Here is a 12,679-nt window from a genome sequence, read left to right as displayed (position 1 = left end):
TAAGGGAAACTCAAATGGAGGCCTCTATGAAATAGAGGAATGCTTAAAATAAAAATCACCTAGACTTTCCTATTCCTTCAATGTAAAGATCCCACATGATATTAACATTCTAACAAGCCTTTCTTGCATATAACTAACTTACAAACCTCTCTGGATGGTAATCTCTCTTATAATGCACTTAAAAATACTTTTAAAAAAATTTCAAAAGGTTCAGGTCTAAGTTAATCACGAGTTGAAATATGATTCAAAATACTTTGCAATTGCTATTACAATATTAAGCTTTCTATAAAGAGAAAATCAATTACTTACCACCTTTCTTTGCAGAGCCTTGTAAATTACCACCACCTCCCCCAGGAGAGCCAGTCTTTTTGCTGAGAAGACTGTTGAAGAAATTTGCCAAAACACCTTCGCTTGCAGCTCCTGGAAGTGCAAAATACAAAGGGGCATTATCTTCTAAACGGGAATTGTAAATTGCTAGTTTTTTTTTAAAGTTTATTTTTATGGAATAAAATTGTAATCAATAAGTTCATTTAGAACACTTGGTTATACTGAATCAGAATTGTACAAAATAACCCACCGAAACATCAAGTAGGCCGTTTGTTTCTTTGAATGAGGGTTTTTAACAAAGATGCAATGATAAATTGATGTTGAAGTTATTCACTTTAAAGAAGAACTGTCCCATAGTACTGTATAAGTCTGAGATTCCATAAAAAAAATCATTTTTATAAAAATACATACATACCGTTGATTTCCATGATATTGCTCACAAATAAAAATAAACCTCTTGTAATTGTTGCTGCTTGTGTCCTACTCTAATTCTTTGCCCAATTCTGTCTGTTTGTCTTCCACTTCCACACTCCATACATTTTCGCCAATTTTCGTTTTCCATATCTATTTGTCTGACTCATGCTCTTTTTCTTATTATGCAAGTCTTGCATGTTTCGTACTTTCTCTGTATGCCTCATGTGCTGCTTTAAGAATTACTCAATTTGAATCTCTAACTTTTCTTTTTAAAGCCTGTACGTTGGAGGGGGTGCAGCTCGGGGGCTGGCTGTCTGAGACCTGCTGGTACATGCACGAATATTACTAGGGCCTAGGCTAAGAGGAAATGTGAGGTAGGGAGTGGCGGGAGGAGGGATGGTCAAGGCCTGGCCTGAAAAGCATATATAACTGCAGTCTAGATTGACTTCCTGTTGCTGTGGCAGGACTTCAGGTTGATACTGGGAGGGGGGAGCCATTGGGGACTCAGGAGCCTGCCAATATGGAGTTTCTGGGAGAACAGGTGGGAGAGTTTGTAGTCAGTGTGAAGCAGCACAAGGCCAGGGAATGCAGCGTGGAGGTGGGGACTAGAATAAGTTCACGACAGGCCATCACCACCTTCATAAGGCAACGGGATAGACAATATGGCTTTGCCAGTGTCGTCCACTTCCCAAAACTGCAATTCAAAAGTACTTCATTGGCTGTGAAATGCTTTAGGACATCCTGAGGACACGAAAGATGTTGCATAAATGCAAGTTTCTTTGTTCTTTCTTTGTTGATTGCTGCTTTGCATTGATTAGAGAGGTTGAGTGTTAAGTGTACTAAGTAGGATCCTTAGATCTCTCGACTTCCTCAGCTATTTCAGCACAGGACATGTGTTCCCCATGTTTTCTTCGTAATTGCAATACTTTACATATGTCTGTATTAAATTTCACCTGCCAGTGTTCTGTCCAATTACATAACTTGTCCAACTTATTTAGATCCCAGAAAAATGACACTTTGGATGAGGACTTCAGACATAATAATGACTGTTAGATATATTTGCAGCCATTGTATTTTAAAACAAGTAGTTATGCATGCTGGATCTGAAGCGTTAAAAGGGTTTAAACCACTCTTAACTACCTTTTATATTGGGGTCGATCTTTTTGTTTCCTGCTGGAATAGGAGTTACATTAACAACATTGGCACTTCCAGATCGGCTTGGTGTTCTTGGAGAACCTCCAGCAACTCTTGTCGAGGAATCCTGAGCAAAAATAAGATGAGTAATCAGATCTACAACAAATTACAGAAATGAAAGAACAGTGACCACCTATATGTTCCTATGAAATTTTACACTTTCTTGCTGGACACATGCTGCCTTTTAAAAGTTTCTCCCCTCTCCTGAAGATGGCGACATCAATTTGCAGAAGTACCAGTTGCCCTCTAGGTTGAGACACCAGTAGTCATTTGCTTTATTGTTTCTTAACCATGAGGGGAACATTACAGCTGAGCCCAATCCAGTCATCAGTTGACATTTACATCCATGCATATTCAGTGGGAGTCACTGAATAGTGTTCAGGACTTTGAACACTGTCCAATTTTCCTCTCCTTAATCCAGGAGCACTACGACCAGTTACAGCACCTCTACCATTGACCTGACTGAGATCAGCTACATATGTAAAGAATGGGAATCAAACCAGGGGCTTTCTTAGTCTGTACAGCTCAACCACCAACTGGATTAATTCACTGAGCCATCAGCAGAGCCCTAGCCATGCTGACTTAACAATTGGGCAAAGCTCTTTGATTTGAATTCAAACCTGACAGCAAGAATGATCCATTTATAAAGTTAGTACCTTTTCTGAAATATAAGTGGCCGTTTGTACAGTCTCCAACTTCTTATTTTATTTCCTATTTTCAGCAGAGGGCACCAAACTTTAAATTAAGTTGTCATGCAAATACAAGAAAAAAACATATTTTCTTTGCCTTCCTTCGCAACCAAGTTCAGTAAACAAAATTAAAATAGGCCTTATCTGACTTACAATTTTGAACTGCATTTACAACGTGAGCAAAAAAAAGAAAAAGACCCTACTAACGTACAATGTTTTGATCTTCATATCTGAAAGGGGCCTGACTTCAGAAAAAGAGCAATTGGCTAACTTCTGTTTGGGGAGGAAGGAAGTAGTCATTTTCATACTTTGTTTATCTGCTGACACTCATGTAATCAATATATGTCCTCTTCCCAACCCCACATCCTCCAACCATCACCAGATTACAATTTACATACATGCAAAATAAGAAAATGATGTGGGTTGGGGAAGAAGAGATTTATTGATTACACGAGTGTTAAAAAATAAACAATAATGTGTAGTGCCAAAATGTATACTTACTAGTGGTCTTCCTGTTGAAAGAGGCGGCTGTTTTGCGAGGAAAGACTGCAAATTAAAACAATATACACATTATGATTACAGTAGGAATTCACAAATTGTGTTTCTTCAATCTCCAAAACAAGGTCAGAATGTTATTTTTGGTGCGGCGGTGGGGGGAAGTGAAATCTGAAGCACAATTTTCCCTCATTCAAATGTTTTCTCATGAACAAGGAATGGAAGCATTAAATCAAATATTACAGCAAAGCAGCAACAACTTCATGAACCATGAAATTTACACTCATTGCCATAATTACATACCTTGAAAATTAATTCGACTCATTGTATTACATGAACAGGCCACGCCAAGGTCCACATGGGCCGCCTCCCACTTTACTTCATCTCACCTTTCCTTTCTTCCACATGTCCTTATGTAGCTTCTCCTTAAATGCATCTATGCTATTTGCCTCAACCACTGCATGTGGTAGCAAGATCCACATTCTAACCATAGAGTCATAGAGTTATACAGCACGGATAGAGGCCCTTCGGCCCATCGTGTCCACGCCGGCCATCAAGCCCAGTCTCATCTAATCCCATATTCCAGCATTTGGTCTGTAGCCTTGTATGCTATGGCATTTCAAGTGCTCATCCAAATGCTTCTTGAATGTTGAGGGTTCCTGCCTCCACAACCCTCTCAGGCAGTGAGTTCCAGACTCCAACCACCCTCTGGGTGAAAAAGTTCTTTCTCAAATCCCCTCTAAACCTCCCGCCTTTTACCTTGAATCTATGCCCCCTTGTTATAGAACCCTCAACGAAGGGAAAAAGCTCCTTAGTATCCATCCTATCTGTGCCCCTCATAATTTTGTACACCTCAATCATGTCCCCCCTCAGCCTCCTCTGCTCCAAGGAAAACAAACCCAATCTTCCCAGTCTCTCTTCATAGCTGACTCTCTGAGTAAAGAAGTTTCTCCTGAATTACTTATTAGATTTATTGGTGACTATCTTATATTTATGACCCCTAGTTCTAGACTCCCCCAAAAGTGGAATAATCTCTTCTACATCTACCCCATTGAATCCTTTCATAATTTTAATGACCTCTATCAGGTCACCTATCAGCCTTTTCTTTTCTAGAGAAAAGAACCTCAACGTGTTCAGTCTTTCCTGATAGCTATAACATCTAATAAGAACATAAGAAATAGGAGCAGGAAAAATAGGCCGTACGGCCCCTCGAGCCTGCTCCGCCATTCAATCAGATTATGGCTGATCTTCGACTGCAACTCCACTTTCCTGCCAGATACCCATATCACTTGATTCCCCTAGAGTCCAAAAATCTAACTATCTCAGCCTTGAATATACTCAATGACTCAGCATCCACAGCCCTCTGGGGTAGAGAATTCCAAAGATTCACAACCCTTTGAGTGAAGAAATTCCTCCTCATCTCAGTCTTAAATGGTTGACCCCATATCCTGTGACTATGCCCCCAAGTTCTAGGCTCTTCAGCCATGGGAAACAATCTCTCAGCACCTAACCCATCAAGCCCCCCTCAGAATCTTACATGTTTCAATGAGATCACCTCTCATTCTTCTAAACCCCAGAGAGTATAGGCCCATTCTACTTAACCTCTCTTCATAGGACAATCCTCTCATCCCAGGAATTAATCTTGTGAAACTTTGTTGCACCGCCTCTAAGGCAAGTACATCCTTCCCTAGGAAAGGTGACCAAAACTGTACACAGTACTCCTGGTAAGGTCTCACCAAAGCCCTGTACAATTGTAGTAATGATGTGGAGATGCCGGTGATGGACTGGGGTTAACAATTGTAAACAATTTTACAACACCAAGTTATAGTCCAACGATTTTATTTTTAATCCCACAAGCTTTCGGGGGCTTTCCCCTTCCTCAGGCGGTGTGATTTCCACACCGCCTGAGGAAGGGGAAAGCCCCCGAAAGCTTGTGGGATTAAAAATAAAATCGTTGGACTATAACTTGGTGTTGTAAAATTGTTTACAATTGTAGTAAGACTTCCTTACTCTTGTGCTCCAACCCCTTTGCAAGAAAGGCCAACATGCCGTTTGCTTTCCTAATTGCTTATTGTACCTGCATGCTAACTTTTTGTGTTTCTTGTACGAGGACACCCAAGTCTCTCTGAACACCAACATTTAATAGTTTCTCACCATTTCAAAAATATTCTGTTTTTCTATTCTTCCTATCAAAGTGAATAGCCTCACATTTCTCCACATAATACTCCATCTGCCACTTTCTTGCCCATTCACCTAACCTGTCTATATACCTTTGCAGATATCCCTTTGCCTCTTTGTCATCCTCACAGCTTACTTTCCCACTTAGCTTTGCATCGTCAGCAAACATGTATACATTACACTAGGTCCCTTCATCTAAGTCATTAATAGAGATTGTAAATAGCTGAGGCACAAGCACCTATCCTTGCGACAGCCCACTAGCTACATCCTGCCAACTTGAAAATGACCCATTTATCCCTACTCTCTGTTTTCTGTCCATTAACCAATCCTCAATCCATGCTAATATGTTACCCCGAACCCCATGAGCCCTTATCTTGCGTAAAAACCATTTACGTGGCACCTTATCGAATGCCTTTTGAAAATTCAAATATACAAAATCCACTGTTTCCCCTTTATCTACCCTGTTAGTTACATCCTTAAAAAAACTAATAAACTTATCAAACACGATTTCCCTTTCATAAAACCATGTTGACTCTGCCTAATCATATTATGATTTTCTAAGTGCCCTGTTACCACTTCCTTAATAATGGATTCCAGCATTTTCCAGACGACTGATGTCAGGCTAACTGGCTTGTAGTTCCCAGTTTTCCCACTCCCTCCTTTCTTGAATAGCGGTTACATTTGCTACCTTCCAATCCGCTGGCAATCTCTGGCTGTTCTGGAATCTAGGGAATTTTGGAAGATCATAACCAATGCATCCACTATCGCTGCAGCCACCTCTTTTAAAACCCTCGGATGCAGGCCGTCAGGTCCAGGGGATTTGTCGGCTTTTAGTCCCATTAGTTTCTCCAGTACTTTTTCTCTACTGATATTAATTACTTTAAGTTCCTCACTCTCATTAACCCCTTGGTTCCCCACCACTTTTGGTATTTTGTGTCTTCTACTGTGAAGACAGATATAAAATATTTGTTTAACGCATCTGCCATTTCCTGATTCCCCATTATAATCTCTCCAGTCTCAGCCTCTAAGGGACCAACGTTTACTTTTGCTATTCTCTTCCTTTTTACATACTTTTAGAAGCTCTTACAATCTGTTTTTATATTTCTTGCCAGTTTACTTTCATATTCTATTTTCTCCCTTTTTATCAATTTTTTGGTCGTCCTTTGCTGGTTTCCAAAACTCTCCTAATACTCAGTCTTACTACTCTTCTTGGCAACATTATAGGCCTCTTCTTTTAATCTAATACTATCCTTAGCTTCTTTAGTTAGCCACAGGTGGATCACTTTTCCTGTGGAGTTTTTATTTCTCAATGGAATGTGCATTTGTTGAAAATATTGAAATATTTCTTTAAATGTTTGCATTGTTTATCTACCGTCATACCCATTAATCTAATTTCCCAATCTACTTTAGCCAACTCGCCCTCATACCTATGCAATTGGCTTTATTTAAGTTTAAGACTCTAGTTTCAGACTTAAGTACGTCACTCTCAAACTCAAAGTGAAATTCTATGATATCATGATCACTCTTCCCCAGAGCATCCTTTACTGTGAAATTACTAATTAACCCTGTCTCATTACACAAAACAAGATCTAAAATAGCCTATTCCCTGGTTGGTTCCAAGACCTATTGTTCTAGGAAACAGTCTCAAATGCATTCCAGGAACTCGTCCTCCAGAGTATCGTTGCCATTTTGATTTGCCCAATCTATAAGAAGATTAAAGACCCCCACGATTACTGCATTACACTTGTTACAAGCTCTTATTATTTCTGTCCAACGGGATAGCTACTATTAGGGGGTCTATAAACTACTCCCACCAGAGTTTCCTGCTCCTCGTTATTTCTTATTTCCACCCAAATAGATTCTACTTCCTGATCTTCTGAGCCAAGATCCTTTCTCACAACGTCATCCTTTATTATAAGGGCTACACCCTCTCCTTTTCCATTCTACCTGTCTTTTCTAAATGTCATGTACCCTGGAATATTTAGTTCCCAACCTTGGTCACTTTGCAGCCATGGGCATGATTTTGACTCCGAGCCGGGAAGGGGGCGGGTCAAATTGGGGATGGGAAACTCGGAAGTGTGGGTTTGCCAAACGCCCGTACGATTTTGATGTAAGGACGTCTTTAAATTTTTTTGTCGGCTTGCCGTCCGACTGACCGGCCTGATTGACAGGGAGAGGACATGACCAGATAAGTCTTTGTTTGTATGGATGGGTGGAGGCATGGGTGGGCACGGGGGGTAGTCAGTCATAGGGGGAGGGATCGGAGGGCAGGCACGGGGTGGTGTCGGGATTGGGGGTCAACGCAAGGGCCTGCGATCGTGGGGGGGGGGGGGGGGGGGTGGAGGGGGGGTGGAGATAGAAACATAGAAAATAGGAGGCGGCCATCCGGCCCTTCGAGCCTTCTCAGCCATTCAATATGATCATGGCTGATCCTCTATCACAATACTATATTCCCGCTCTCTCCCCTTGATGCCTTTTGTGTCTAGAAATCTATCTGGCTCCTTCTTAAATATATTCAGTGACTTGGCCTCCACAGCCTTCTGTGGTAGAGAATTCCACAGGTTCACCACCCTCAGTGAAGAAATTTCTCCTCATCTCAGTCCTAAATGTCCTACCCCGTATCCTGAGACTGTGACCCCTCATTCTGGATAATCACTGTCTGCTGTTAAATAATGGGTTTTCCCAGCTCAGTCATGGGGAAGCCCATTAGAGAATCTCCTCCCCGCAACAGAAAAGCTGTGTTGCCAGCCCTGGTGGGAATGCCATGATAACAAAAGAGCAGCAAGTGCTTAAGCAATTTAAAGCCAGTGCTGGGAATACAGTTTTTGCAGTGTGGTGTGTGGGGCAGTTACACTGGGGTGAAAAGAAACAATCAGGTTGGATTGTATTAGGGTGGGGCCATAGCAGTCCAAAGCAAGGAGAGAGGAATGTCTACCTCAAGATGGGGAAATGTCAGCTCAGGTTTGGGGCAATGGGAGGAACCACTGGGGAGGCTTATGCCCGACTTTAATAGGCCTGAGGTAGGTGGAGCTATGGAGAGCATCACCACAGCACTACCTACCTTGGGAGGTAAGTGTGCTTTTAAGAGTGACAGGCATGCGTTACAATCAGGCATGACAGAAACAGCATGATAGAAACATAAGAAATAGGAGCAGGAGTAGGCCATTCGGCCCTTTGAGCCTGCTCCGCCATTCAATATGATCATGGCTGATCCTCTATCTCAATACCATATTCCCGCTCTCTCCCCATACCCCTTGATGCCATTTGTGTCTCGAAATCTATCTATCTCCTTCTTAAATATATTCAGTGACTTGGCCTCCACAGCCTTCTGTGGTAGAGAATTCCACAGGTTCACCACCCTCAGTGAAGAAATTTCTCCTCATCTCAGTCCTAAATGTCCTACCCCGTATCCTGAGACTGTGACCCCTCATTCTGGACCCCCCCCCCCCCGAACCAGGGGAAACATCCTCCCTGCATCCAGTCTGTCTAGCCCTGTCAGAATTTGATATGTTTCAATGAGATCCCCTCTCATTCTTCTAAACTCGAGTGAATACAGGCCGAGTCAACGGTCTTGCCATCCCGGGAATCAGTCTGGTGAACCTTCGTTGCACTCCCTCCATGGCAAGTATATCCTTTCTTAGGTAAGGAGTCCAAAATTAAACACAATACTCCAGGTGTTGTCTCACCAAGGCCCTGTATAACTGCAGTAAGACATCCTTGCTCCTGTACTCAAATCCTCTTGCAATGAAGGCCTTCCTAACTGCTTGCTGCACCTACATGTTTGCTTTCAGTGACTGGTGTACAAGGACACCCAGGTCCCTTGTACATCAACATTTCCCAATCTATCACCATTTAAATAATACTCTGCCTTTCTGTTTTTCCTTCCGAAGTGGATAACTTCACATTTATCCACATTATTCTGCATTTGCCATGTATTTGCCCACTCACTCAACTTGTCTAAATCGCCTTGAAGCCTCTTTGCATCCTCCTCACAACTCACGATCCCACCTCGTTTTGTGTCATCAGCAAACTTGAAAATATTACATTTGGTTCCCTCATCCAAATCATTGATATATATTGTGAATAGCTGGGGCCCAAGCACTGATCCCTGCGGTACCCCACTAGTTGCCGCCTGCCACCCCGAAAAAGACCTATTTATTCCTACTCTGGTTCCTGTCTGTTAACCAATTTTCAATCCAAGCCAGTATATTACCACCAATCCCATGTGCTTTAATTTTGCACACTAACCTCTTATGTGGGACTTTATCAAAGGCCTTCTGAAAATCCAAGTACACCACATCCACTGGTTCTCCCTTATCTATTCTACAAGTTACATCCTCAAAAAACTCCAGTAGGTTTGTCAAACATGATTTCCCTTTCATAAATCCATGCTAACTTTGTCTAATGCCATTGATTTTTTCTAAGTGTCTTGTTATTACATCCTTTATAATAGCCTAACATCAGTAGTAGGGAAAATGCTAGAGGCTAACGGGTCTGTAGTTCCCTGGTTTCTCTCCCTCCTTTTTTAAATAGTGGGGTTACATTTGCCACCCTCCAATCTGCAGGAAATGTTCCATAATCTACAGAATTTTGGAAGATGATAACTAATGCATCCACTTTTTCCATAGCTACCTCTTTTAATAGTCTCGGATTCAGATTATCAGGCCCTGGGGATTTATTGGCTTTCAGTCCCTTTAATTTCTCCAGCACTATTTTTTTTACTAATATAATTTCCTTTAGTTCCTCCTTCTCACTAGTCCCTTGGTTCACTAGCATTTCTGGGAAGTTATTTGTGTTCTCTTCCATGAAGACAGAACCAAAGTATTTGTTTAATTGCTCTGCCATTTCCTTGTTCCCCATTATAAATTCTCCTGTTTCTGATTGTAAGGGACCTACATTTGTCTTCACTAATCTTTTTCTTTTTACATACTCACAGAAACTTTCACAGTCCACTTTTATGTTCCTTGCAAGTTTACTCTCATACTCTATTTTTACCCTCTTAATCAATCTCTTGATCCTTTTTTGCTGAATTCTAAACTGCTCCCAATCCTCAGGCTTGCTACTTTTTCTGGCAACTTTATATGACTCCTCTTTGGATCTGATGCTATCCTTAATTTCTTTTGTTAGCTATGGTTGGGCTGCTTTTCCTTTTGTGTTTTTGCGCCAGAAAGGAATGTATAATTGTTGCAATTCATGCATGCGTTCCTTAAATGTTAGCCATTGCCTATACACCGTCATGCCTTTTAATGAAGCTTCCCAATCTATCATAGCCAACTCACTCCTATACCTTCGTAGTTTCCTTTGTTTAGATTTAGGACCCTAGTTTTGGATTGGACTACTTCACTTTCCATCTTAATGAAGAATTCTATCATGTTCTGGTCACTCTTCCCCAAAGGACCCCACATAACAAGATTATTAATTAACCCCTTCTCATTGCACAATACCCAATCTAGGATAGCCTGTTCCCTGGTTGGCTCCTCAACGTATGGTCTAAAAAACCATCTCGTACACACTCCAGGAATTCATCCTCCACAGTATTATTGCTAATTTAGTTTGGCCAGTCTATATGTAGATTGAAGTCACCCATGATTACTGTAGTACCCTCGTTATATGCATCTCTAATTTCTTGTTTGATGCTGTCCTCTACATTATCACTACTGTTTGGAGGCCTATAGACAACTCCCACCAGTGTTTTCTGCCCCTTAGTGCTTCTTAACTCCACCCAGACTGATTCTACATCTTGATTTTCTGAGCCAATATCCTCTCTCACTGTTGCTCTAATTTCAATGCCACCACACCTCCTTTTCCTTTTTGCCTGTCCTTCCTAAATATCGAATACCCTTGGATATTCAGCTCCCAGCTTTGATCACCCTGCAGCCATATCTCCATAATTGCAATTATAACATATCCGTTTACATCTATTTGCGCTGTTAATTAGTCTACCTTATTACGAATGCTTCGTGCATTCAGATACAGTGCCGTTAGATTTGTCTTTTTTACATTTTTAGACACCTTAACATTTTTTGTACTATGGCCCTATTTGTCTTACCATTTTTTCTTACCCGGACCCTATTTGTTGCCTCTTGTTTGTACGCTCTGTCCCTTCCTGACATAATCTGGTTATCCATACCCAAATCACTTTTTTCCGCACTGCTTCTTTATCTTATCTCTTTAGCATTCTAGATTTCTCTCCACCGGGACCCTCCCCCTCCCTTATTTAGTTTAAAGCCCTACCTGCCTAGTTATTCGATTGCTGATTGGGGAAGAGGTCTGCAATCGTTTTATTGGGTGGGGAGGGGTGGGGGGTGCGGGTTGCTGCAGGTAGGCTTGTTGGGCCTTGGGGAAGCACTCCTGATCCTCCAGGCCCACAAGCTGTGCCAGAAAGGCACCTACCTGTTATTCTCGGGCCTTCTCTTTTTTTCACGTGGTGTGAAAGAGAAGGCCCAGGAATCCCGGCCCTCCGGGGTTGAAATCGGAAACTGTGGGAAAATGGAGGCCCGCTTGATTACCTGCAAGTTTTAAGGCCCAACCTGCCTCCTGAGAGTGGGTTGGTTGCCCGCCCCTCGTCCCACCCAGGTGAAAAACAGAAATGGGTGGGTTGGAGGCGGGTCTTAAATGGTTGCAATTTTGAATGCCCCCCCCCTCCCCCGACCCCAACCCACCCGTTTTTCACTTTTAAAATTGTGTCTCTGTAATGGCTATTAGATCAGGTATAGGAGTGAGTTGTGTCTCTGTAATGGCTATTAGATCAAACCCATTTATTTCTATTTGTGCAACTAATTTGTGTTACGAATGCTCCGTGCGTCCAGATAAAGAGCCTTCAGTTTTGACTTTTTAACCATTTTTTCCTGCTTTAACCTTGTTTGCTGATGCACTATTGTTGGTAAACTCTCTGTCCCTCCTGCCACACTCTGATTATCTTTACCCAAATCACTACACTGCTCTGTTGCCTTGATTTTTCTCATTAGATTTCTAAATTTCCCCTCAGCTGACCCCTCCCCCCTCCTTTTTAGTTTAAAACCCCATCTACAGCCCTACTTATTCGATTCGCCAGGCGCTGGTCCCAGCCAGTTTAAGTGGAGCCCGCCCCAATGGAACAGCTCCCTCTTTCCCAGTACTGATGCCAGTGCCCCATGAATCAAAAGTTCTGGTATCATTCTTGTGAATTCTTTTTGAACCTTCTCCAGTTTATATCCTTTTTGTAATATGGAGACCAGAACTGAGCATAGTCCTCTAAGTGTGGTCTATCCAAGGTTCTATATAAGTTTACTATAACTTCTCTGCTTTTGAATTCTATTCCTCGAGAAATGAGCCCCAGTGCTTTGTTTGCATTTTTATGTCTTTGTTAACCTGCATTGCTACTTTTAAAATTTAAATTCGTA

General features: G+C 41.8%; 1 protein-coding gene across 4 annotated transcripts in view; it reads right to left on the bottom strand.

The window, feature by feature from the left end:
* Positions 1-12,679, bottom strand: part of LOC137342379 (cytoplasmic dynein 1 light intermediate chain 1-like) — a 77,904-nt gene that overhangs the window by 17,935 nt on the left and 47,290 nt on the right. For all 4 annotated transcript variants that reach the window (XM_068006317.1, XM_068006328.1, XM_068006309.1 and 1 more), the window contains 3 exons: positions 3,126-3,170; positions 1,882-2,002; positions 310-420 (listed from right to left, as the gene is read on the bottom strand). In XM_068006317.1, the coding sequence (XP_067862418.1) occupies positions 310-420; positions 1,882-2,002; positions 3,126-3,170 (277 nt within the window). The remainder of the gene's footprint in view (positions 1-309; positions 421-1,881; positions 2,003-3,125; positions 3,171-12,679) is intronic.

Source organism: Heptranchias perlo, chromosome 2, assembly GCF_035084215.1.
Source record: "Heptranchias perlo isolate sHepPer1 chromosome 2, sHepPer1.hap1, whole genome shotgun sequence".
Lineage (NCBI taxonomy): Eukaryota > Metazoa > Chordata > Chondrichthyes > Hexanchiformes > Hexanchidae > Heptranchias > Heptranchias perlo.
This window is presented reverse-complemented; position numbering and strand designations above follow the sequence as displayed.